This window comes from Jaculus jaculus, chromosome 9, assembly GCF_020740685.1.
Source record: "Jaculus jaculus isolate mJacJac1 chromosome 9, mJacJac1.mat.Y.cur, whole genome shotgun sequence".
NCBI lineage: Eukaryota > Metazoa > Chordata > Mammalia > Rodentia > Dipodidae > Jaculus > Jaculus jaculus.
In genome coordinates, this window is record NC_059110.1 from 7,044,272 (window position 1) to 7,070,518 (window position 26,247).

A 26,247-nucleotide genomic window follows, 5' to 3' on the forward strand; every position below is an offset into this window, starting at 1 on the left:
CATAGTGAATTCCAGGTCAGCCTGGACTAGAATGAAACCCTGCCTTGGAAAAAAACAATCTCATTCAAAAATAAATAAATAAATAAAAGTTGGTAGACTGTACAAAAAAACATGAATGAGTTGGTTAGAAGAATCCTGCTCTCAAATGACTTCCGCTTACCCTCTACCCCTATGGGTTAGAACAATCTGGCCCCTGGCTGGTCTGGGGGTCAGGCACAAGGGTTTCACAAAGCTCATTACACAGGCAGCTGACAGTGGGATGGACCACAAGGGAGAATGCAGGTGCCTGTCCTGTGGACACGGGGCTGGGAGCCCCAAGGGCTCACTGATATCTCCATCACCACCGACACCCTCCCTTCTCACTGTTAACCTGTAACCCTGACCTGAGTGAGGCCCATACCATCCCTTACTGCGAGAATGCCTTTTTGTTTGTTTGTTTGTTTTGTTGTTGTTATTGTTTGTTTTGTCAAGGTAGGGTCTCACTCTAGCTCAGGCTGACCTGAAATTCACTATGTAGTCTCAGGGTGGCCTCGAACTCACGGCGATCCTCCTACCTCTGCCTCCCGAGTGCTGGGATTAAAGGCGTGTGCCACCACGCTCAGCTTATAGGATGTCTTATTTTAAGAGAATCCCCTTTCCTTCCTTACCGTTTCCCTTGCTTCATTTAACTGGCTGAGCCTCTTCTTTTCTTTGAGCATGGCTGTGCTTGGTGTAACAGGACTGGGCAGCCCCCAGCATCCTATCCTGGACCTTGGACCCTGATATTCGCCAAGTGGTTCTCTGCAGTCAGACAACCCAAGGCATTTCATCTTTCTGGGTGGAGCAAGACCTGACCTATCAGGCCGAAGGCTTAAGAGGACTTCAGACATTTCTGTGATCAACAGTGAGAGGTTTCTCTCCCCGCTACCCTGAAGCTCAGGTAACTGTGTTCTAGGGTATAGGAAGGTAGAGCTTTAAGTTGGGGAAAACCCACAGCCTATCACTTTCCTTCAAAACAAGAACAGGGCAGGAATATGAATACATATATATTTTCATATATTTACATATATATAAACACCCTACCATGTGATCTAATTGACAGTGATCAAACACTACAGAAGAGGGGAGGGTGGACCTCCCTATCCCCATCCTTCCCCAGAAGGAATATATTGTTTCACAACTCTTGCTGTTAATCCTCATATACTCATTTTCTATCTTCTTATTATGAAAAAAAAATTTTTCAGAGAAAATAGTAAAAAATTTGTACATGTGATTTTTTTTTTTTTGGATTTTTTCGAGGTAAGGTTTTGCTCTAGCCCAAGCTGACCTTAATCTCACTCTGTTGTCCCAGGCTGGCCTTGAACTCATAGTGGGATATCCTCTTCCTTCTGAGTGCTGAGATCATAGGGGTGTGCCGTTACAGCCATCTTGTGCATGTGAGTTTTTATTAATATAGCTCCTCAAGTTTGGATGTTGGTATTAATCAATATGTAATCAGAACATGATTTAGATGCCCTCCAAAGCTCAATATCTACTTATCTATCTATCTGTCTATCATTATCTATCATCCCTATCTATCACTTAGCATTTCCTTTCACTTGTCTTATTTGCATCAACCATCCGTCAGTATCTTTCATCTGTCATATGGTCCATGTAGCTACAGAGAGGAAAGACTGTTGTCTTGTGGAAGGGAGCTTTTATTATTATTTTCAAAAAAGTCCAAATTTATATATTTGAGAAAGAAAGTAAATAAAGACACGCCAGGGCCTCTTGCTGCTGAAAATGAACTCTTGATGCATGTACTACTGTCTGGCTTTATGTGGGTACTGAGGAATCAAACCCCAACTGGCATGCTTTGAAAGCAAGTGCCTTTAACTGCTGAGCCATCTCTCCCGCCCGGTTGTCTTATTTTTAAGTGGATACCACAACGTGTTGGTCATGGTTTACTTTCCCAGGTCACTCCATGTACAGACTCCTCTCTTCGTTTCTGTAGTGATCAATATTCTGAATATATTACCGTCTTTCCATCAGTTCCTTATAATGAACATTTAGGTCATGTCACTCTGTTACACCCTCGGCCCCCATTTCAGAGCAGCTCTGAGTCTCAGCACCTTACTTGGAAATGTTTCTCAAGTGCACTCCAAAAATAGCCCATATTATTTTTATAGCTTTGGTTTTTTTTTATATTAACCTTTAAAATCTACTTTGAGAATTTTTGCTTAGGATATAAAATGGAAGCTTAACTTTTTCCCCCTTACAGATAATCAGTTTTCCCAGTATTTTCTCACTGTCAGGATTTAAAAGGCTGTGTTTCCTTAGGATGTGTTGAACTTCGTACAATACCTGCCAAGTTTTTCCACATCCTCCACTGTCTCTGGCAAGGCAATACCCTTGGTTTCAGGCAAAAGCATCACGAAGCCACCACAGATAGAGGCCAGGATACCTATTGAATGGGGGACAGGTATATGAGAAGAGCCGTTACTGCTTAGGAACACACAGGCTCCCTGATCTGTGTACACCAACTTCCCTAACGGCACTCTTCTGTGCGCCCTAATCAGCTCCTCCGGGCCTCCCCGGCTCCCTCAGCCCTGCTCACTCTGTTCCTGCCTGTGTGTGTGCATTTGTTCATTGCACACCGATGGTCATGTGCCGCACCTCGACAGGGAAATGTCACAAGTGAATCTCCAGGCGACTTCACAGTCATGGGAACAGCATAGAGTGGGATGCAGGAAGAGTAAGATTTACATGACATCACTAGGTAATACCAACTCACACGGGTCATCACACATGACCGGGTGTTGTGTGGGGCATGACCACGTCTGCGGAGTGCGTGCCACCTGCCAAGCACTCCATGCCTCCCTTGCTGTCCACAGGGAGGTCAGAGCCAGCAGACAAGGGTCCTCTCTACCTCCGTGTCCTAATACTGTAACTCAGTTCTAAGGCTCGTTCTTGCTTCTGTCCAAGGACATGAGCCTCATTCAGCTGTCTTTGGGAGCACCTTACTGCGTCTTAACCAACTCTCCCGGACGTCTTCTTTCTACCTTCAGAAGCATTCAGACATGCTGACTCGCCATTAGCTGTCTGCTAACCACTCATCACCCACCCCTCTTTTTTGTTGTGTTTTTCGAGGTAGGGTCTCACTTTAGCTCAGGCTGACCTGGAATTCACGATGTAGTCTCAGGGTGGCCTCGAACTCCCGGTGATCCTCCTACCTCTGCCTCCCCGAGTGCTGGGATCAAAGGCGTGGGCTACCATGCCTGGCCCCCACTCTTGCTCACATCTCTTTTTTGTTCTTTAGAGCCCAAAGTCTGGGAGGTGTATCCCCTCCTCTTTTCTCACTTCTGCATAGCCTAGTGATGATCCTGGAAATGTTTAACAACTAATGCATGCAAATCAAAACCTGACTTGTAAACTGGGTGTGGTGGCGCACGCCTTTAATCCCAGCACTCAGGAAGCAGAGGTAGGAGGATCGCCGAGAGTTCGAGGCCACCCTGAGACTACATAGTGAATTCCAGGTCAGCCTGAGCTAGAGTGAGACCCTACCTTGGGAAAAAAACAAAACAAAACACCTGACTTGTATCTCTGCCCATTTCTGTGGTGTGAACATGACCTCACCCCACATGGAAGGAGATGCCCAGAAGCCTTCCAATCCACGGGATTCTGATTGCAGGTCTGATCTCCAGAGCACTCGTGACAGAAATCAACTAGGAACTGATGAATTCTGAGTACTTATTAACTCTGCCTTTAACATATTTCATACACATGAATTATTTTGGGGGGGGGAGGTTCCGAGGGAGGGTCTCACTCTACCTCAGGCTGACCTGGAATTCACTATGTAGTCTCAGGGTGGCCTCGAACTCATGGCGATCCTCCTACCTCTGCCTCACAAGTGCTGGGAATAAGGGCGTGGAGAAAGCCCAGCTATGAATTCTTAGTGATTGGCTGTGTTCAACTGGCTCACAAATTCTTAGAAGTATCACCGTTGGCCCTGCTTTAGCACACTGACTCCTGTCACACTCTCACCACGCCCCATGTCATGTTTGTCCACTCTGGTTCTGCCCATGTCCTCCCTGGCTCTGCTCCTGCTGGGTCACCACTGACTGGCTCCATCAGCAGAGCAGTGACTGGCACATCCCGATCATGTCGCTGCCCTCCTCGCTTGGCTCCCCGCCTCTCTCTTCACTTTCCCCCAACTCTTTCTTTTTAAAAAATATTTATTAAGTTATTTATTTATGAGAAAGAGAGAGAGAGAGAGAATTGGCACACCAGGGCCTGTAGTCACTGCAAACAAACTCCAGATGCATGTGCCGCCATATGCATCTGGTTTACGTGGTACCTGGAGAATCAAACCTGGGTCCTTAGGCTTCGCAGGCAAGTGCCTTAACCGCTAAGCCATCTCTCCAGCCCCTTCCCCCAATTCTCGTGTCTCGCTTTCCTGTCAGCAGCTCCAGTCTCCCCGGCAACCTGCATTCAGAGGTCATGGGTATCCAGACCGCATGCCCCTCCTGGGCTCAGAACATGAAGAGCCTCATGCTGCCCACACTTCCTGCAGACCCACGGCCCCACCCGTCCCTCACCGGGGGCTCCCCACGCTGGCCCGAGGCTCCTCCCATCTCGCAGCTCCACTGGCTCTGTCACCTGTCCTTCCTGCTCATCTTACTTGTAACGTGGTCCCCAAATCTGACACCGCACTCATCAATCATGTCACCCAGGCTGGTGCTGTCCCTTTCCATCCACCTGTGTGTCCCCCTCGGAGCCCTGTTTCTGAGACGCACATCTAGCTCTGCTGGCTCCACAGGCCAGTCTGCAGGTCTTCCCCAGTGCTTGGGACGAAGAACAAAGCTTGTGCACATTTGAGAAGACCCTCATGAACTGTCCCGCCTTCTCCTGGTGACATTTCCTTCTTGGTCTACTTGATACTCAGGACTCCAGCTTTTAGCCTCCTAAAACGCAATGATGCTGTCTTCCTCTCGATAGAGGCCTTCCCACTGCCTGAAACACAGACCACACCTCTCACATGGAGAATTTCTTCTCATCTTCTGATCTCAATCTTGACCTAATGTCCTTCCTCCCTACTTTCTTCTCTTGGTTCCAGGGGGCTCGGTGTCCCCGGCATGGGCCATTTTTAAGATCTCAGCATTTATCGCACTCTATGGGCGCTGGGCTTGTAGGACCCTGGCTCCCTCCTCGGCCCACTCTGGAGGGGAGGGGGCTGCCTCGGCTCCTGAGCAACACGTGCCTCACTCCAAGCAGGGCTGCACGCTGCAGTGACAAGGCCACTGTGCCTCCTACAGTGTCCTAGTTGGGCAGTGGCACTCGCTTTCACTCTTTGTTAATCAAATCCCAATAAATAACCTGAAACGGACCTTGTGTTTAGCTCACTGGTGTCAACTGATTACAACTTGATTTTCTAGCCTGAGCACCAAACAGGAGTTTGGCTCATGTATCCTCATGGACTCAACTTTTTTACTCAAAGCTTAACTGCTAAACAACTAAAGAAACACGTTTTCTACCAAGAATTAGGAAGTGGAGGTGGAGGCAAGAAAAGGACAGACCTGGGCTGGAGAGATGGCTTAGCAATTAAGGTGCTTGCCGGCAAAGCCAAAGGACCCAGGTTCGAGTCCCCAGTACCCACATAAGCTAGATGCACATGGTGGCACACGCGTCTGGAGTTTGTTTGAAGTGACTAGTGGCCCTGGCACACTCATTCTCATTCTCTCTCCCTCTCTCTCTTTCAATAATTTTGTTTAAAAAATAAAGAAAGAAATTCTTTAAAAGATGTGCCTATGTCCTTCACACCGAGGAGAGCAAGTGGTGGGCAGGCGGGGCGGGACAGTGACCAGCATTAAGGAGGCATTACACTGATGCGCTGACGGCCCCTCCTGAGACCAGAAACCTCCCACTTCATGAATTCCTTGAGGCCCAGAGGTGGGAACTCAATGAAAGTGGAAGAGCTCAGAGGATGCATGGGAGTAATTTTGTGCCCCTCATTGTTTTAGCATAGCATTTGTGGTAGTTTGAATGTATGTCCCCCCAATAGACTCAGATGTTTTATATATATATATATATATATATATATATATATATATATATATATATATATATATTTGAGAGAGAGAGAACAAGGCAAAGAGAAAGAGAGAGGGAAAGAGAGAGAGAGAATGGGTATGCCAGGGCCTCTAGCCACTGCAAATGAACTCGAGATGCATGTGCCACCTTGTGTATTTGGCTTATGTGGGTACTGGGGAATTGAACCTGGGTCCTTGGGTTTTGCAAGCAAGTACCTTAACTGCTCAGCTATCCCTACAGCTCTCATATGTTTTATTAGAGCTTGTCACTTGGGTTTCTGGCTGCCTGGCTGGAGAAGGTGTGTTTGGGGAGAGATCTGATTCCAGCCTAAAGGTACACAGAGAGGCCTGAGCTCCGCCTGGGTCCCTGGGGCTGGCTGTGGTTCTCTGCCGTCTGGCTGCTGGTTCTGCGCTTGCCCGTGGTGCTGGCGTAGGGCTGCGTCTCTCCGCTTAGATCTGTGGAAGGGGGCCAGCTTCTTCTGCGACTGATGGAACCTTCCCTAGATCTGTAAGCCTGAAATAAATCCTGTTCCTCCCATAAACTGGGTCTATTTGGAAGTTCATTCCAGCAACACAGAGCTGACTGCAACAGCATTTTTAGCATCAAAGCAAATTAAGATCTGCCATCAGTGTATCTGATATTAAGTATACAATCAGTCTTTAGATTTGCTTTTAAACACCAGCACGAAGATCCGATTTGGTCCCCTGAGTGGTTTTGTTCCCGATTTCCACCATCATAACCGATTTTCACACTGCTTGATTTTCACTCAGAGCCTAGCAAAGAAGGCTAATGGGAGCACTGTTAACCTCCCTAAAATGTAAAGTGCCTTCAAACCATTCACATTTCGGATTTTATTATCTCAAAACTGAAACGGTTTCCACAAGGGACACAATACACATCAGTCATCCATAATCTAGAAAGCACTTGAGGTTCTGTTAATGCACTAACAGACGAAAGGACCGAGACTCACACATGACAGGAGTTCTTACCAAAGATGATTAGAGGTAATTCCAGCCACACGGCCGCGAGCCGGAAGAGTAGAAACGGGGCTATGATTCCCCCAAAGTCACACAACCCTGAACAGAGTGAGACTCCAAAGTTCCTGCAGGTTGAAAGATAGTTGCAAATGAAAACCACCGAGATCATTAAGTTCAAACTAATCACACCATTCAGACAAGCTAAAGTCATGAAATGGTGGCAAAACTTCATTTCAGATTTAGAACGTGCAGTTGCCTTGGGCTGTGAACCAGCTTCCCGTTCTGGGCTGCTCTGCAGGGAGGCTTGTGAGGCGTTTCCTGTGTTGGTGGAAAGGCATTCCTCCATAAGCAATTAACAACCTGCCACTCTGTGACACTCACATGTCACCTTGGTACCCTGGCCAGGTGTGTCCATAGGAACATTAGCCCAGACAAAGCAGCCAATTTACGTAGTGGCAGTTACCATCAAAACCAGCTGCTCACAAATGCAAGACAGGAAATGAGATCAGAGGAGAGAGACCATTTCCTTGAAATAGGGAGATGCCAGTTTCAGATATTTGGGGGAGAGAGAGAGAGAGGAAATGGGCATTCCAGGGCTTCTGGCCACTGCAAATGAACTCCAGATGCATGCAACACTTTGTGCATCTGGCTTTACATGGGTACTGGGGAATTGAATGTGGGTCATGAGGTTTTGTTAGGCAAGCACCTTAACTGCTTAGCCATCTCTCCAGCCCCCAATTTTTTTCCAGCCCCAAATTTTAAACATAGCAGCACAGTCTATCCCACTGCCTAAGCATGTATGGTAAGAGGCTGATTCCAAGTTCATTGCCTTTCTACAACATCACATTACTATATGACAAGGCCAACACAAGAAGTGCTTCTATCATGAAATGAGGAATTCCAGGTCAGCCTGGGCTAGAGTGAGACCCTACCTTGAAAAAAACAAAAATCAGCCCAACAAGCAAAACAGCAATCAGAAAGCAGCTGTCACCCAAAGCCCGTGGCCATAGCACCCTCATATGTCCCCAAGCTAGAAAACATCTGGCTGCAGAGTCATTAGAGAAAAACACAACATGTGTGTCAGAATTACCGTAATGTTGTTGGGTACAATTCTGAATTCACCAAGTAAACAATTTCAAAGGCCATCGTTATCCCCAGTCTTCCCAGGGTAGCCACGGTGGTCCTCAACCATGGTGTCCCTGCAAACACAACGTTTGGAAGGGGACAGTTAGGGGGCTGATGGCATTGTCATTTTATAAAATAACAGAAGGCACCAATTAGTGTCCTCTAGATCTCAACATTTTCTCCTTTTAAGCACAAATGATAGAATCATCTAATATTTTAGGCAAATTTCTGTAGCCACAAGGATAATAGCTAGTATTCAGTGGGCCTTTTTGGGCAGGGATAGAAATACAACTCAGGAGCCATTTGCTGAAATAATGTTTCAGGCAGTTCCGTCCTAGAGAGCCGGAGTCCTCTGGCCTGTGCTTGAAGGAACTCTCCGGTTGTGCCCTTGGAAACTTTCAGGACCATCAGGTGCTCACGCACCCACTGTTCTCCTGAGCTGATCTTAGCTTCCAGAAGGAAGGGACCGGCATTTCCTTGTTATCCCCAAGGCAGTTGTCACTCACAGTCTTGACCCTTCCCCCCCCCGCCCCCCCCCCCCCCGTCATACTAGCTCCCCCAAGAAGTCACCAGGCTCTTCTATGCTGGCTGGTTAGTTAGTCTGATTTAAAACGCACCGCTCTAAGGCCGGCTGCCCTTGCTGTCTGAAGAAACCCTCCTGCCCTCCACAGTCACCATGGGAGCGGAATAACTTTTTTCTTTCCTTTTTTGGCATGTGTACACACATACACAAGTGTGTACACATGCACGTGTGCACACAGGCAGGCCAGAGGAAGATATTCAGCGTCTTCCTCTATTGCTCGTCCCTCTTATTTTCGTGAGACAGAGGATTTCACTGAATCTAGAGCTCGCTAGGGGGCCCCGGCGATCCTCACCCTCGCCCACCTCAGAGGGTTACCAGCATGCCCAGCATGCCCGCCCGGCTCTTTATGTGGGTTCTGGGATTAAGCTCCTGCTTATGCAGCAAACACTCTAACCAGCTGAGTCACCTCTCAGCAACATTTTCTTTCTTTTGTTTTAAGTGTAGACAGAATTAAGGTTTTAATTCTAAAAATTCGAGCCTTTTAATTTCTTAAGAATTGTCATCTTTTCCAGCCATGGTGGCACGTACCTTTAACCTTAGCACTGGGGGATAGGGCAGAGGTAGAAGGATCACTGTGAGTTCAAGGCCAGCCTGAGGCTACACAGTAAATTCCAGGTCAGCCTGACCTAGAGTGAGACCCTACCTCAACATCAACAACAACAAAAGTGTCATTTTTCCTAGAGAATTCAGTGTGAGGACAGGGGACTGAATGAATGAGACTTCGTGTGTTCACTCAAACAAAGCTGGAGGTGCAGGACCTGGAGGGTGTATACTCAACACCAGATGGTTCTCTTGTCTTCTAGAATTTGTGTGCCTTTTGAATGTATGTTAATCATGCATTATATTTTGTGGCACTGGGGATTGAACTCAGACCATTATGAATGCCAGGCAAGTGCTCACAACTGAGCTCCATTCCAGTCCTTGGTTTCTGAGATAGGATCAAGGCCATGCTGGTCTTGAACTCATAATCTGCATGCACTTCCACATCAGGAATAATATTTTTTTAGTAAAAAGTATGAGTGTGATGAAAGAAGGGAAGAAAGCTTAGTAGAGGTATGTGTGTTCTCTCTAGAAGATAGTCAATTAAAAAAAAAGCTGGGCTGGAGAGATGGCTTAGTGGTTAAGCGCTTGCCTGTGAAGCCTAAGGACCCCGGTTCGAGGCTCGGTTCCCCAGGTCCCACGTTAGCCAGATGCACAAGGGGGCGCACGCGTCTACAGTTCGTTTGCAGAGGCTGGAAGCCCTGGCGTGCCCATTCTCTCTCTCTCTTCCTCTATCTGTCTTTCTCTCTGTGTCTGTTACTCTTAAATAAATAAATAAATAAAAATTAAAAAAAAAAAAAGCTAAAATTAAGTCAATAAAACAGCTGCCAGGAGGGCAAGGAGAAATAGAGATGGCTCAGGAGGCCAGGCCTTTGCTGGGAAGCTCTAGTTCACTGCGATTTCATTGCCAACTGGCTGAGGACATCCTGGTGTACTTGATGTCTTCCCAGACAGAACACCTGTCACATTCCTGGTTACACCAGGGAGTGAGGAATATCTGAGTAGCTCTCATGCTCTGGGCCGGCATCTGCTCTGGCATAGAACAGTTGTAAGCAAGTGTTTTATTTATGCTTTGTTTTTTCATGAGGGCAAGAGGGGACTGGGAAGTGCATTCCACCCGTCCTTCAATGAGCAGGTGCTGTTGAGAATGTAAAGTGGGCACTGCCACCCAGATTCCCTGGGTCCAGGCCTGTGGTACAGTCTCCCCCCAACATACACATGCTGAGGACTGACTGTGGCCATGGAAAGGACTTTGATCTCTGGGCGAGAGGGTCAGGCAGAGGTTTCTTTTGCACTATGTCAAGATTGCTCTATGAGTCCCACAGACAAGTTTACAACCAAGGGGAGAACTGAAAAATAAACTAGATATGTAAATCAAAATAAACTAGCTAGAAACAAAACTGAACAAAAACCAAGACTTCAAACAAATACATACACCGTCAGAAACATATGATTAATTCAGGTCAACAAGGGGCCAATTCAATAAAGCAGAAAATGGCACTGGGTTGACCCCCTTGTGGGATGAGTGGTCATTCCATGCTGACCTGAACCTAAAGACTTTCAACTCATTTCCAAGCAATACAGTTCCCTGGGACAGAGAAGGAGGAAGAGGAGGAGGAAGAGACAGAAGCGGAAGATCCCAGCGTACTACACTATCCGTTAACTGAACTGTGAAACCCATGCATTAATGGGTATGAATTATGTGTAGTTATGTGTGGATATGAAAATCTTCGTCACCCTGGTAACATACCAAATTGAATTGTGGGTGGCAATAGACATCTTTCGATGGCCGTGTGGCAAGAAACCACATTAAGGGCTGGGGATGTAGCTCTGATGGTCGAGCACTTGCTTAACAAGCACGAAGTCCCGAGTTCAATCCCCATCACTACGTAAGTACTTAAATTGGGTTCGGTGGCCTATGCCTATAATCCCAGAACTTTGGAAGTTGAGGCAGGAAGATCAGAAGTTGAAGGCCAGCCTGGGCTACCTAAGACTCTTTCTCTTTTCTCTCTCCTCTTTCTCGTTCTCAATGATCCCTAAAGCTCAAATATCTTCCACACTTCTGGGAGAGCGCAGAGAAACGGCACTCCTCTCCGAGCGGGGCCCGGGTGAATGGGGTCAGGCTGCTGCAGAATGTTTGGATTGTGCCTCATTTCCTGAACAAGAGACACAAAATTTAAGTTAGCATTTCCAATTTCTGCATGTACCATCTGCTCTGAGTTCTGAAAAAGAAGCCAATTTGGCAAAAAGTCCTAATAAAGATTTATAAATTAAGATACACAGATTTCCTTCTCACTTAGACATAAAAGGCACCTTTCTCACTCCCACAGGAAGACTCATCAGCGCGGCAGGTCCGCAGCCAGACCAAGTCAAGGCGCACTGGCGAGGACAGATAAATGTGAATAAAGAAGAGCTCTACTTTCCCGGCTTCAGGTTCAAACATTTATTCCTAAAGTAGGGAATCTTAGAATAAGATCTAGACAGAAAGATGATTTCTTTTTCACAGACTTTCATTCCCAAACTGTAAACAGGAGGGAGAGCTGACTAGCCATTTTCTGATAAGTTTTTCCACGTGGCTTCTCCAAAGGCCATCCGCATTCAGGCCAGGAGCTGGGGGGCAAGGGGGGCAGGGCGGAGGGTGATGTTAAGCCTGCTGAGAAAAAAAAAATAGCCTTTCTAATGCTAATTCCACCCTCCGGAGTCTGGTGCACTAGCTCTTTAAATTGGAAGGCAAGCTTGCTCAGGGGAGGAGCCTCTGTTCACATCTGGAATTTATCTTAGAGGTTTAAAACTGATTCTGACCCACCAGTCATACTGGACATGTGACTAAAAGCATCCAAGTTTTCAGAAAGTACAAATAAAATTTGTTCAGGAAAAGAGCACTCATCCTACTAAGAACCATTCTTTTTTTTTTTTTTTTTTTTCTTTCAAGGTAGGATCTTGCTTTAGCTAAGGCTGACCAGGAATTCACTATGGAGTCTCTGGGTGGCCTTGGATTTGCAATCCTCCTACCTTTGCCTCCCAAGTGCTGGGGTTAAAGGGGTGTGCCATCATGCCCAGCTGCTAAGGACCATTCTAAAGCTTTAGTCACATACATAATATCTACAAAATTAAAGTCAAGTGGACCATTCACAAAAGCTTGTTTTTTGCCTTGTATCTCCCAACATGTGAGTGTTCCCAACAAAAAAAAACTCAATTCCTGCCTTACACAGTGATTCGGACGGTGGCTTGGACATTGTGTTACTTACTTTCTTGTTGCTGTGACCAGACACCTGACAGGAAGCAGCTGAAGGGAGGAGGGGTGATTCTGTTTCTGGGAGTGTAAAGGTACCTAGAAATCGTGGCTATTAAACAGCACCGACTCCTTACACGGGAACATGAGGTACTAAAAGCAGGGTGACAAATTAAGTCTGTCATCTTTGCCTTCATTTCCTGTCTGTCTCCTCTGCTTTATAATCTAGGATCAGACATCTGCCTAGCTTTGCACGGCAACCACCCAGCCACTGTATAAAACCCAGTGACATTGAGCCAACCTCTACCCCTTCAAAGCTGAAGGCACAGAAGTAAGAATAACTGAGGTTCAGGTTCCATTCTGCCACATTTTGCAAGGTCCTATCTCAGACCCTGTCCCCGCCACCACTCAAAAGCACCTAAAAGTCTCCAGTCATTGTCCTAAACCTGGAGTCACCTTGGCTTCTAGGGACAACAGAGTTTTGCATACAAGTCAGCCAATGATGAGATCATGCCCTAAGTAGGAATGGTCTTGTCAAGAATGGATCATTCTCAGAGAACTTACCCAATCACAGAAAAACAATCGCCACATAGTCTCACTCATCTACAGCACCTAACCTGAATCTACCCAAGATGCCTTACATACCCAGCAAGCATCTAGTGGACTAGACAACAGGATGGGTGGGGAGGGAGGGGAGGGTGACAGAGGGGTGGGAAACAGAAATCTAGACCCAAACAGCAATGGTACCATAAAATTCTACTTCCTAAAAGGCAGACCAAATGGCTGAACCTTCACCAGGCCCTTACAGGGAACACCTGAGCCACAAGACACTGGAGAGGGTATGATGAAGACTGACCTTAATCTTCTACAGCTTCCCTCCCTCTCCCTTTTCTCTCTAACTCTTTTGTATTAGTTATCTTCTTCTTCCCTTTCTTAGTAGGCACTGACCTGTAACTCCCAGTACCAGCAAGTGGCTATCATCCACAATGAGCTTTTGATCAGAGAGACCTACAAGGTTTCCTAAAAGAAAGACAGATTTCTCTCCGAGTACTTGATGCCCCACCAAAAGTTAGTGGTAAGACCCTACTGCTAAAGACCACGTATGTGGTCGACATGTAAAATGGAACAGCATGGCTGGAAGCTGGAAGAGAGTCAGTCCCCAAACAGTCACTGTGTCTAGTGCCAGAAGGTGATACATGGGCGACTGGGGGAAAATGACCAATATCTGTCCAAGCAACTCATGGTCTCACCTACTTAGCAGCAAATAACCTGTTGTGATGCCCACACAAGTGCAATAGTGGCACACAGCCATGGTGGGAAACCAACTGCTCTTGATTTGGCTAACTGATCCCCTCAGTGGTACAGGACCCATAGCTGGAGCTGGGAAATAAGTCAGAACCATATCCAAACATAAGCCCTCTCTCCATTATCAAGCTACCAATCGTGGGCTACAAGCGGGCCTACACCTATTAAATTCTTTATTAAAAAGTAAGGGTTTTCTCATTTGTCTTGGTGTTAACTTACTCTCCATTGGAGAATCTGCTTCTCTTTTTCAGATAGATGTAGATCCTAAGGACAGAGCCAGCCCGTCATACTTCAAAAGGGCCCTGGCTAAAACTAAGAAAAATTGGCGAAACAAGCAAGGGTGCTGTTTTCCTGGTGAATCGGGTACCAGCACAAGGGTGAAGGAAATCAACATAGAGAAAAATCAACTCCTACCAAATCAGAGATCCAGGGACCCAGAGGCCCCCAACATCTCATCAATGAAGCAGATCAAAAATGAGCCCAACATGGCTCAGGGAAATTTTGCGGAAGAGGGGGCAGAAAGAATGTCAGAGCCACATGTTGGGTCATGATATGCAGAGACATTAAACCTACCCATAACTGCGGGCTAACTCCACAATGCACGACCCATATATATCAACAAGGAGGGGCCAAGCGGAGAGGGTAGGTCACAGATGAGCCTAATAATGGTACCAAACTGACTGTATTTGCTGAATACAAAACTAATTAATAAAAAATTAAAAATTAAAAAAAAAGAATGGAATTGTCTCTTTGAGTGATAAAGGACTTCTTTGAAGCCACACTGCAGCCTCAGACCTGAGATACTGATGGACCAGGCCACCGCCTAAGACTCTTCCCCTTCCCCACTTCTTCCCTTACTTAAATCTACAGTGCACACCAACACTTTGAAGGTGGATTAAAATGCTACTTTATTTTTCAAAAATATTTTATTTTATTTATTTGAGAGGCAGATAGAGGAAGAGAGAATGGGCATGCCAGGGCCTCCAAGCCACTGCAAACAAATTCTAGATGCATGTGCCACCTTGTGCATGTGGCTTATGTGGGTCCTGGGGAATTGAATATGGGTTCTCTGGCTTTGCAGGCAAATACCTTAACTGCTAAGCCATCTCTCTAGTCCTAAAATGTTACCTTCTACCTTCTCCAAATGGTCCAAGTGGTTCCTTTGATTAGAAACCTTTCCTGCCTTTCACCATTACTTTTTTTAAAAGTTTGTTTTTACTTTTATTTATTTATTTGAAAGGGACACACTGAGAGAGAGAGAGAGAGAGAGAGAGCCAGAGAATGGGCACACCAGGGCCCCCAGCCACTGAAAATGAACTCCAGATGCGTGCACCCACTTGTGCATCTGGCTAACATGGGTCCTGGGGAATCGAGCCTTGAACTGGGGTCCTTAGGCTTCACAGGCAAGCGCTTAACCGCTAAGCCATCTCTCCACTACTTTTGTTAACCTTCTTTAGGGAGAATGGAGCCAGAGTGGGGTCTCCAAGCCTAGAACTCCGGTTTCTGGAATTGTTCTGTACTTTGGGAAAATGGCTCCTTTCCACCATTTGGTACATGTCATTCTTCACATTTGCCTCACTTACAGAAGGCAAGCACCCCACCGACTGAGCTGTATCCTCGGGCCCCTAGAACTGATCTCATCTTCAATTACCCTGAGGCAGCGGAAAACAGCGCCATCACCCAGGCTGTCTGGGGCAGTTCATCGAGACAAGTGACCTTCCCTTCATACTCAATCCTTTTAATGGTTTTTTTTTTTTTTTTTTTTCAGGATACCTGGTAGCTGGCAAATAAATTTAAGCGACGATTACCTTCTGGTAAGAACGCAGTGACCAGGCACGCCACCCCGGCCACTATATTGCTTGCCGCGAAGGGGAGGCGTCGTCCGATGCGCTCAATGCTCAGGAGGATCAGGAGAGCACCCGGCAGCTCCACGACTCCTGAGATGAAGAAGTCAATGTAGAGGTTGCCGCCTATGATCCCCAGGCGCATGACAAGTCCTTGGTACACCACAGCACTTGTGAACCTGCAGCAGACGCCAGAGAGACGTGAGTTAGTAGAGAGAGCGGGGTGCCTGCTTGGGAGGAAAGGATGGATGCCCGGGGAATTTGACACAGGCTCTGAAAGTCAAACTTACCAAGCAAACATGAGGATGAGAGTGCACTTCCTCATCTGGGGGGTTCTCACGAGATCTAGAAAGGATGGGTTGCTAACTTCCTCATCTGTAATAGTGATCTGCACAATAGAAACAGATTTCAGTCACAAAATATAGCAAGAAACGCCTGCATTGAATAAATCTGCCATTAACTAAATGCAAAGATACACGATAGAATGACCTGCCTGGGTCCTTCAAAATTACATCTTAAAACCTGAAAATGAAAGAGTGTGTCCTCTGGCATTTGGATAAGGTCAAATCTACAAGATGTGGTTAACTTAGCTGAGCACATTATAGTATAATCCTCATATCTTTGGTTAACTACTTTGAGTAAAAAAAGAAAGTGCATTCTAAATATGAAGAATAGGATACAGACTAAGAAGAACCAGATTTTTTTAAGGACATTAGTTGTTGTAGTTAGTTGTTGCAACAATTTACTGCCATTCTGAGTTTACAGATGGGGAAATTGGGGCTAAGACTAGAATATACACACCAGTTAACATCCGGGTGGTCACGGAGCCAGGATCTGGGATTCAGTTGTAGAAATCCAGGCTTCCACCTTACCCACTCACTCTTTAGCCTGGTACCTCATCATTAAAATAAAATAACCTTACATACTCACTCTTTAACCTGGTACCTCCTCAATCCAAATAAAACAACTACCTATATATTTTTTAAAAAGGTGTATTCTAAAATAAAGCACATGTATACTTTTGTTAATTGGGAAAAATGAGTGTAAAAGGGCATAAACTAGTGGGATACAATCATATAGTTCATTATATATCAAACATTCAAATCATACATTGATGAATACAGTCACAATCCAGGGCTGGAGAGATTTCTCAGTGGTTAAAACACTTTTCTGTGAAGCCTAAGGGCCCAGATTCAATTCCCTAGTATCACATAAGCCAGATGGCACATGTGTCTGGAGTTCGTTTGCAGTGGCTAGAGGCCCTGTAGCATTCATTCTTCCTCTGTCTATCTGCCTCTTTCTCCCAGAAAGAGAGAAAGAAAGAAAGAAAGAAAGAAAGAGAGAAAGAGAGAAAGAGAGAAAGAGAGAAAGAGGGGAGGGAGGGAGGGAAGAAAAGAAGGAAGGAAGGAAGGAGAGAGAAAAATTTTAAAAAAATCACAAGCCCAAGAAATCAAGCATCAAAAGTATTATTTTGTTTTTGTCCATGTATTGGAATCTGACATGTCTGATCTAGAAAAATCAGCTCATCTCTATTTGGTGGTCCAATAGGTTGTCATTCAATACAATTCAAGGACATACAATTCAGTGAAATTCAATTCAATCCAGTCACTGGCCTACTGAGTACAAGGCTGCTACGGGAACAGAAGTGCGAAGTTCTACAACCCCACACTGCTTCCAGCCCGGTGGCCCGCCTCGCGTGCCATTCCCTACTGTGCGCACCCCCGCAGCTCCATGCGCTCGTGGGACCGCCCCTGGCCTTCGAGGATCCTTTGACGCCTTTGGTCCCCAATCTCATCTCCCCTGAATCTGATCTCCCACATCCCAAACTGCACCAAACCTCATACAGAACTTCTTTCTCGCATTTACCTGGTCATCGTTTTCCTCCCAGGAACTCTGGAGCTCTGGCGGGGCAAGGGCCCGAACCATTTGGTAGCACTGAGTCAAGTGCTCGGTATTCAAAACACTGCTTAACAATGCTCTGTTGAAGCAAGACGGCAGGTGCCCCGGGGCCTGGTTGTTCCCTCAGTGTCACTCTGTGTTTTCATACACCCCCCCCTTTTTTTTTTTGGTTTTTCAAGGTAGGGTCTCTCTCAAGCCCAGGCTGACCTGCAATTCACTATGGAGTCTCAGGGTGGCCTCGAACTCACAGTGATCCTCCTACCTCTGCCTCCCAAGTGCTGGGATTAAAGGCGTGCGCCACCACGCCTGGCTTGCTTTTCTTTTATCGTACTTTTATGAAGCAAGATCACTATGAAAAACAGAGCCTCTCTTGTCTGTTGACTCAACTCCTGGTCTGGCCCAGGAGGAGTGGAAATCTAGACGTGTTTTCTCCAAGCCCTTGGGCCCAAAATTTCTCTACTAGCAGTCACGAGACCTTGACTCAGAGCAAAGCCACGCTGAGATACCTGCCAGCCACTTATTCTGAGCACTAAGTTGAGTGGATCAACCAGAACTGCAGCCTCACACCTGAGTAAGAAGGCAAGGGCTCCAAAGCAGATGACAAAGCAGCTGTTTGTGGAGAGGAGGGTGTGTGTGTGAGCACGTCTGGATGTGTCCATGACTGTGGAGGCCAAAGCACAGCCTCGTGTGACATTCTTTCTGAGACCACCCACTGCTCTTTTCTTTTAATTATTTCTTTTGGGTTTATTTATTTGAGAGCGGCAGACAGACAGGGAGAGAAAGAAGCAGATAGAGAGAGAGACGGAAAAAAAAGTGGACCGAGGCCTCCAGCCACTGCAAAGGAACTCCAGACACGTGTGCCCCTTGTGTATCTGGTTTACGTGGGTCCTGGGGAATCGAGCCTGGAATCGGGGCCCTTAGACTTCACAGGCGAGCGCTTCACTACTGCTAAGCCATCTCTCCAGTACCCCCCCCTTTTTTTTTCTTTTTTAAAGACAGGGTCTCTCATTGGCCTGAAACTTGCCTAATTGTGTTAGACCAGCTGGCCAGCAAGTCCCAGGGATGGGTCCTTTGTCTCTGCCAGCGCACACGGGTTCTGGGGTGAGAACTCAGGTCCTTGTGCTTGCAAGGATAATTATCTGATTGAATTAGCTCTCCAGATCTGTGCTTTCTTTTAAGTCACCTTACTTCTTCTATATCAAGTCGCATCCTCTACCTTCCACCCCTGCCACACTTTAGAATTTCTTAAATTGGGGTGTGTCTAACACATACATTGATAAGAAGAAAGCAATGGATCAGTCCAAATGGTACTTTTATTCCCTCTACTTTGTGATTCAAAACATGGATCTGTGGTGGAAAGAATGTAAGAGCCGCAGGGTGGGAAGATGTTCTGTGAGGGCCTGTCTTCCCCACAGGGATGGACTGGTGCATTCACTGCACCACAGTGATTCCTGATAACCTCGCTGAGAAGGGCCCTCAGTGGAAGGAGGGCAGGGGAGAGGGAACAAAAGAGAATAACCTGAGCCAGGCATGGTGGCGCATGCCTTTAATCCCAGCACTCGGGAGGCAGAGGTAGGAGAAGCGCCATGAGTTCGAGGCCACCCTGAGACTGACTACATAGTGAATTCCAGGTCAGTCTGGGCTAGAGTGAGACCCTACCTCAAAACAAACCAAAAACAAAAATAAAAAAAAAAAGAGAGCAAGCGAGAGAGAATAACCTGGTGGGAATATGACTGTACGTTCATGTATTAAAGTTCCCTATAAAAATCAAAAACAATATTAATATCTTGGAGCCAATGAAACAGTGGTACTTTCCACGACAGTTCCTGGAAGATTGCGAATGGATTCCACTAGCCATCATTTCTTTCTGTCTTTCAATAACAGAACCCGTGGAGTTTTAGCTGAGCACACAGCTGCCCAGCTACAGTCTCCTTATCTGGCTTTTCAGCTACTACGGGCCCTTTTATTCCCTGCCCTTGTCTGTTCTTCCCTCACCTTCCCTTCCATTATCCTTCTATCCTCTCCCTTCCTTCCCCTTTCCTTCTCTTCCCTTTCCTTCTGGACCTCATGGAGAAAGAAGGTGGCCGTGGAGTCACACGCACAATCAGGTCCCTCCTCTGGGAATAACTGGCATTTACTGTCTTCCCCTTCCTGAGGCTGAGAGAAAGATGCTTCAGTCATGGCTGATGATGGAGCAACAAGAAGAAAGGGGGCGGGGTCCTGGGGGTCAGCAAGCTGCCGTGCCTCCTGGCCAGTAAGGTGGGGGGCATCTGTCAGAGAAAAGAACTTCCCCTTCTCCCCTGGGTTAGCTGGGTTTCTTATTTCGGTAGCCAGGTGACTTGGATCCTAACTCATCAAATGCCTGTTTAAATGTTCCTCAGCTAACCTTCTAAACCTGAAGGCACCAGTGAAATGTCTTTCATGGTCTCTTTTCACCTGTACTGCTTCTGAAATGAGGCAGAAATATCAGTGTGGAAGATAAGGACTTGTACATTAAAACAATGTTTCTCTATGAGTCTGTTGTACTTAACCTTCTTTGTGGCTGGGACAAAACATCTGAAGCAGCTTATAGGAGGAAAGGGTTTTTGCAGCTTACGGGTTTAGTGGGGAGTGCGGTAGGGAAAGCCTGGCAGACAGCAGTGTGTTGCATCTGGTCACATCAGCTGAGAGGAAGGAGCAAGGATGAGCTGACCATGAACACCCAGGGGGTGGGATTAATAAACCTCACCATGCCCCCGATGATGCACCTTCTCCAGCAAGGTTCCACCTCCCCAGAGCTCCACCAGGGATAAAGTGTGACGCTTAACCACAAACACGCGAAACTCTGAGGGACACTGCACATTCAAGTCACCTCAGATTCATTATCACATGTTTTCCACAGCGAGTTTTCGCTCATTGCCCACAATGGTTGATGTGATGGAGGATATAACATCTGTTAAAATTTGAACTAAGAACATGGATTTTATTTTTATTGAAATCTCCTCAAAGTACCTGATGAATTCAAGTTTATTAATAGCAAAGAGACCTAGGACCTCTAAGATTAAATAGGTACAAGGTCACAATGTGAAACCAGGCAATTAGAGTTCTTAACTCCTAGCCCAGTACTGCTAAATATAGAGAAAGCTTTTGCCCACAAAACTACAGTTGAAAGTGACATTTATATATATATGTTTGTTTTGTTTAATCTTTTAAAAATATTTTTATATTTATTTATTTTTGTATTTATTTCAGAGAAAGAGGGAGGGAGGGAGGGAGAGAGAGAAAGAGAGAGAGAGAGACACAGAGAGAGAATCAGTATGCCAGGGCCTCCAGCCACTGCAAACAAACTCCAGATGCATGAGCCACCATGTGCATCTGGTTTATGTGGGTTCTGGGGAGTTGAACCTAGGTCCTTAGGCTTTGCAGGCAAGTGCCTTAACTTCTAAGCCATCTCTCTAGGCCTTGTTTAATCTTTTAAAGCAGGTCTAATTCTAGCCCAAGATGATCTGAACTCACTCTGTAGCCCAGGCTGGCCTCTAATTCACAGTGATCTTTCTACCTCAGGTTCCTGAGTGCTGGGATTAAAGGCATACACCACCACATCCAGATTTTTCTTCTCTTCTCTCTCTCTCTCTCTCTCTTTTTGAGCCAAGCCCAACAGACTGGCCTTTTTTTATGCAAGAGAACGAGAGCAAGAGTGAGAGCAAGAGAGAGAGAGAGAGAGAATTGGTGCATCAGGACCTCCAGCCACTGCAATCAAACTCTAGACACATGCACCACCTTGTGCACATGTGCAACCTTGCACACTTGCATCACTTTGGGCATCTGGCTTATATGGGACCTGTCGAGTCAAACATGGGTGCTTAGGCTTTGCAGGCAAGTGCCTTAATCACTAAGGCATTCTCTCCAGCCCACATCCAGACTTTATGTGTGTGTGTGTGTGTGTGTGTGTGTGTGTGTGTGTGTGTAGACCCTGTGATGGTTAATCTTCCATTGTCAACTTGACGGGATTTAGAATCACTATGGAAGCAAATCTCTGAGCATGTCTGTGAGGGATTTTCTGGATTAGGTTAGTTGAGGCAGGAGGGTCCAGGACCGGAAGTGGAGGACGGTGAGCTGAGCACCAGCTTCACCACTCACTGCTTCCCGACTGCACGCACACTGTGACCAGCAGCAGCCTTTGTCTACAAGGGCTCAGGGAGTAGGTGTTTGGGGCTTTGCAGGCTGTAAGTTCTCTGTTAGAACCACTAACTTTATCACTGTGAGGATGACACAGATAGTCTATAAATCCATCCCAATAAAACTTCACTTATACCGATGGTGGCAAGCTGCATCTGGCTTGGGAGCCATAGCTCGCTGACCCTGGATCTAGAGGGCTAATGCCAAAGGAATGCAGTCAGATCAAATGCTGTCCCCATTAGAAAGCAGGCCGCTGAGACCTGGGAAGGCCAAGTGACTGACCCAGGAGGACACCCAGACAGAGAGTGCCTGAACTAAGAGCTTGATATCGAAGTCTGTATTGTAACTGTCATGCTGGGCTGCATCTGTGGTGCATAGGATATACTAGTTTTCTTGAGTAAAGGTATATTTTTAGGGCTGGAAAGATGCCTCAGTGGTTAAGAATGTTTCCCGTGTGAGCATGAGGGCCTGAGGAGCACCTGAGATCACTTGAGTCCGGTTCCCCAGAACCCATGGAAGCAGTCGCATGGGTCAGCACATATTACGTAGCCCCAGTCCTGTGGGGAGCAGACCAGAGAATCACGAGAGTTCGTGAAAATAACAAATGCTGAAGTCAGTCAGAGACTCCGTCTCAAGGAAACGCCCAACGAGCGATGGAGGAAGGACGCCTGACGTTCTCCTCAGACCCGTGTGTGCACACACCCTACCACGCACCGAATAATGCATGCTATGCCCATGCATGTGAAGAAAAATAAAGTGGGCTGGAGAGATGGCTTAGCGGTTAAGCGCTTGCCTGTGAAGCCTAAGGACCCCGGTTCGAGGCTCGGTTCCCCAGGTCCCACGTTAGCCAGATGCACAAGGGGGCGCACGCATCTGGAGTTCGTTTGCAGAGGCTGGAAGCCCTGGCGCGCCCATTCTCTCTCTCTCTCCCTCTATCTGTCTTTCTCTCTGTCTCTCTCGCTCTCAAATAAATAAATAAAAACAAACAAAAAAAATTTAAAAAAAAATAAAGTGCATTTTCTTTTAGAGAGCGAGAAAGAGAGAGAATTGGTGAGCCAGGGCCTCAGCCACTGAAATCAAACTCCAGACACTCGCACCACCTTGTGCACAAGCGTGACCTTGCACTTGGGTCACTTTGTGTGCCTGACTTACGTGAGATCTGGAGAGAGATCAAGCATGGATCCTTAGGCCTTGCAGGCACGCGCCTTAACCGCTAAGCCGTCTCTCCACACCAATAAAATAAAGTGTATTTTAGTAATTTATTTCATGGTTCTTAGTGGGTCTCTGGTGACTTTTGATTTTCTTTTTGATTACATTCTCTTAAAAAATAAAACCTGTATTAATTTTGTAACAGAAAAAATAGTTCAAAGGAATGGATTTAAATTAAGGATCGGTTTATGTTATTGTTCAGTGAGTGTTACTCCTCTCCTCTCCTAACAGACTCCTCCCCGGGGACAGTGTGCACAGGCTGGACCATTCTGCAGCAGGCCCAAGGGGGATGCTCTCTTTGGACTGAGCCCGGGTCCCCATTTGAGCCAATGAGAAACGGGCATGTTACTCGACTTGAGCCAGTAAGAAATACGCGCGTCTTAATTTGAGCAAACGAGAAACGGGCCCATGTGTAAAACTGTGCCAATGAGAAAATAGGCATGGGCCAAACAAGAAAATATTTCTGGAAAAGTCCTTCATAGCTCTGAAATCAGAGTGTCCTGCAGGACTTTTCTCTTTCTCTCTCATTTTGAGGGAACGAATGAAAAAATGAGCCTGCGGCAGCTTCCTGCCATCACGGGGAACCGGGGTCGGGATGCTCCCACCGCCTGGGCGCAGGGGGCGGAGAGGGAGGACGTTCTGGTGCGGTTGCTTCTCCAGCGCCCGGCCAGAGCATCTCTGAACCCCGCTGTGACTAGGAGGCTGGACACATGAGCAGCGAGTGAATGTCCTTATTGTCCCAGCCCATTTAAGCTGGCGCTCTGCTACTTGTTGCCAAAAGCAGAATTATCCGAAGAATCCAATCCCGAACAATGCGTTTCCTTTAATCACTGAATATTTTAGGCAAAAAACAGTTTTGTTGTTAAAATAATTGCTTCACTATGCCAAGTCACTCCCAATTCACTCTAAGTCATTGTAAAAATACTAAGTGTTAATGTCCAGTGTTTAAAGATTTGGGACAAAGCAGTGACTCAACTCTGCTTTTCAGATTTAACATTTGCTATACAATCCTCCACCGAAAGAATATGAAGTTCTGATAACAAGAAAAGAGTACCCCAGGACCATGAAGCCAGCCTTCCTCACCCTGGGAAGAAAAGAATGTATTTCCAAGCAAGTGTTTTGCTATACCTCAGAACACACCCAACTGCTCACGGGTTTACAGGATCTTCTACAGAGTGACTCAGAGACTCTGAAAGATGGCCCACTTTCTGGGTGTCCAAAGACTTCGAGAGACTAAAAGCCATGCTTTGGGTGGAATTCACTCAGTCACGTCTCACCCGCTGCTGGGCAGGGCGGCCGTGGCCACTGCTCTGATTCATTACTTCTCTTTCTATGGCTGTACTTCCTTTCTATGGCCAAGGGGTACCCGAGTCTGGCTGGGCTGAGTCACACCCAAAGGATACAAAATGCTATTCTGGGTTATTACATTTTTTAAAATTCACTTTATTAGGATACAGTGTAGCTGGGCATGTAACTCAGTTGGCAGAGTGCTCGGCTGGCATGCATGAAGCCCTGGGTTTGATCCCCAGCACCTCGTAGAAACTGGAGTAGGAGGGGTGGCTTAGTGGTTAAGGACCCACATTCGAGTCTCCGGGTCACGCGTAAGCCGGCCGCACAAGGTGACACAAGCGCGCAAGGTTGCACGTGCACACGAGATGGCACACGCGTCTGGAGGTCGACGGCACTGGTTGGAAGCCCTGGCATGTCAATTCTCTCTCTCATTAAAAAAAAAACCCACCAGAGTAAGAGTGCATGTCTGCAATCCTAGCACTTGGGAAGGGGGCACAGGAGGGTCAGATGTTCAAGGTCATCCTCAACTATATATCTAGTTATAGGCCAGCCTGGGGTACATGAAACCCTGTCTTGAGAGAAGAACTGAAAAAGAAACAATTTATAGACAATAAAATGCAGCAGTATTGGTGAGAACGTCAATGACTTTTCACAAATATACAATCATATAACCATGACTGGTCATCACATGGAGACACTGTAGGAGACAGGCAGTTTCCTTGACTAGGAAGACAGATGGGGAAAAGGGGCCTTGGCAGGGGGCTACATTCTAACCCAAGATGGCGCAGAGGGTGACCTCACTTCCTCCTCCTTCCTGGCCTAAGTGACATGTTCCCACTGGTGGGCTGGCTTGCTGAGTTTCCTGGGACCCGCACAGTATTGGATGCGTTGTGAACCAACCAGCACCCTCACCTTCATTCAAGCTGACCAGTCATGGCCTCTGGACAGGCAGACTTCCCTCATTCAAGAAGTCCAGTTCCCACTGGAACAGTGGATTTCCCAGCTCTGGAATCCCCTCCTCCTAGAGGAGATGGTTCTCTATGATTCCTTTTCCTCTTGCTTTGAAATAAACCTTTAAATCCTGTCTTGACTTTAAATTCTTTAATTGGCAGAGAAAAACCAACCCAACACTCCTGGATGGCATCACCATGGAACAGTCCCATGAGGCTCCCCTGAAAGTTCCTCCTCTGAAGTTCATCCCCTCCCCTCCTCTCCAGGCCCTCTGAAGCACGGCCACCCTGATCTGCTTTCTGTCACAACAGCTTTCTTTTTCTAGAATCCCACAGAAATAGCAACCTGCACCACTCTGCCTTCCACATCTCACTTGGCATTCTATTTGGTCACACTTGATGCCATCCAAATGGGGCATACCAGCTTTGATTTGGACCAAAGGGAGCAGAGAATTGCTCCAAGTAGTATTTGTTTGAAAGCCTGTTGCCTAGCAACGAGGCTCATCAGAAAAAGGTGTTGCTCAAGGTTGGGCTGTAGATCAGCTGAGCCTAAGAGTTGTCCACTGTTCTGAGTGTCTTCCATTCTAAAGGCGTCACTGGCCATCAGCAGCCATGTACGCTATCTTAAGAGTCCTTTATTCATCTTTCTCTGATTAATTCAATTCTCTTCATAATTCTTCCAAGCGCCTTCCTGGAACATTTCTTCAAGTTGACGTTTTTATTTAGATTGCCAAGAAAGAGGAAACCATTACAAATAACCATCTGTTACAAAGATTGGGGCTTGGAGCTCCCCACATGGAAGACTGATTTCAGATCAAAAAAATGACAACCAGTTGGGGTCATGCCAGAGATGTAGTATTTTGCTTAGAAATATATTTTTAAAATATATTTCTAAGAAAAATACATTAAAAATATATTTTTAAAAATTTCTTTGTATGTATGTGTGTCTAGGTGTGCCAGGGTCTTGCCACTGTAATCAACAGATGCTTGCATCACTTTTTGTGCCTGGCTTCATATGGGTGTCTGGGGAACTGAACCTGGGCTGGCAGGTTTTGCAAGAACCTCTAACCACTGACCCATCTTTCCA

At 46.5% G+C, this 26,247-nt stretch overlaps 1 protein-coding gene across 2 annotated transcripts in view; it reads right to left on the bottom strand.

The window, feature by feature from the left end:
• The window catches only part of Slc22a3 (solute carrier family 22 member 3), a 99,293-nt gene that overhangs the window by 3,280 nt on the left and 69,766 nt on the right, over positions 1–26,247 (bottom strand). Inside the window, exons 6-10 of one of the 2 annotated variants that reach the window (XM_004651268.2) lie at positions 15,945–16,042; positions 15,619–15,833; positions 8,116–8,224; positions 7,038–7,150; positions 2,323–2,422 (exon numbers count right to left, since the gene is read on the bottom strand). In XM_004651268.2, the coding sequence (XP_004651325.2) occupies positions 2,323–2,422; positions 7,038–7,150; positions 8,116–8,224; positions 15,619–15,833; positions 15,945–16,042 (635 nt within the window). The remainder of the gene's footprint in view (positions 1–2,322; positions 2,423–7,037; positions 7,151–8,115; positions 8,225–15,618; positions 15,834–15,944; positions 16,043–26,247) is intronic. The other variant, XM_045158800.1, reaches the window with a different exon arrangement.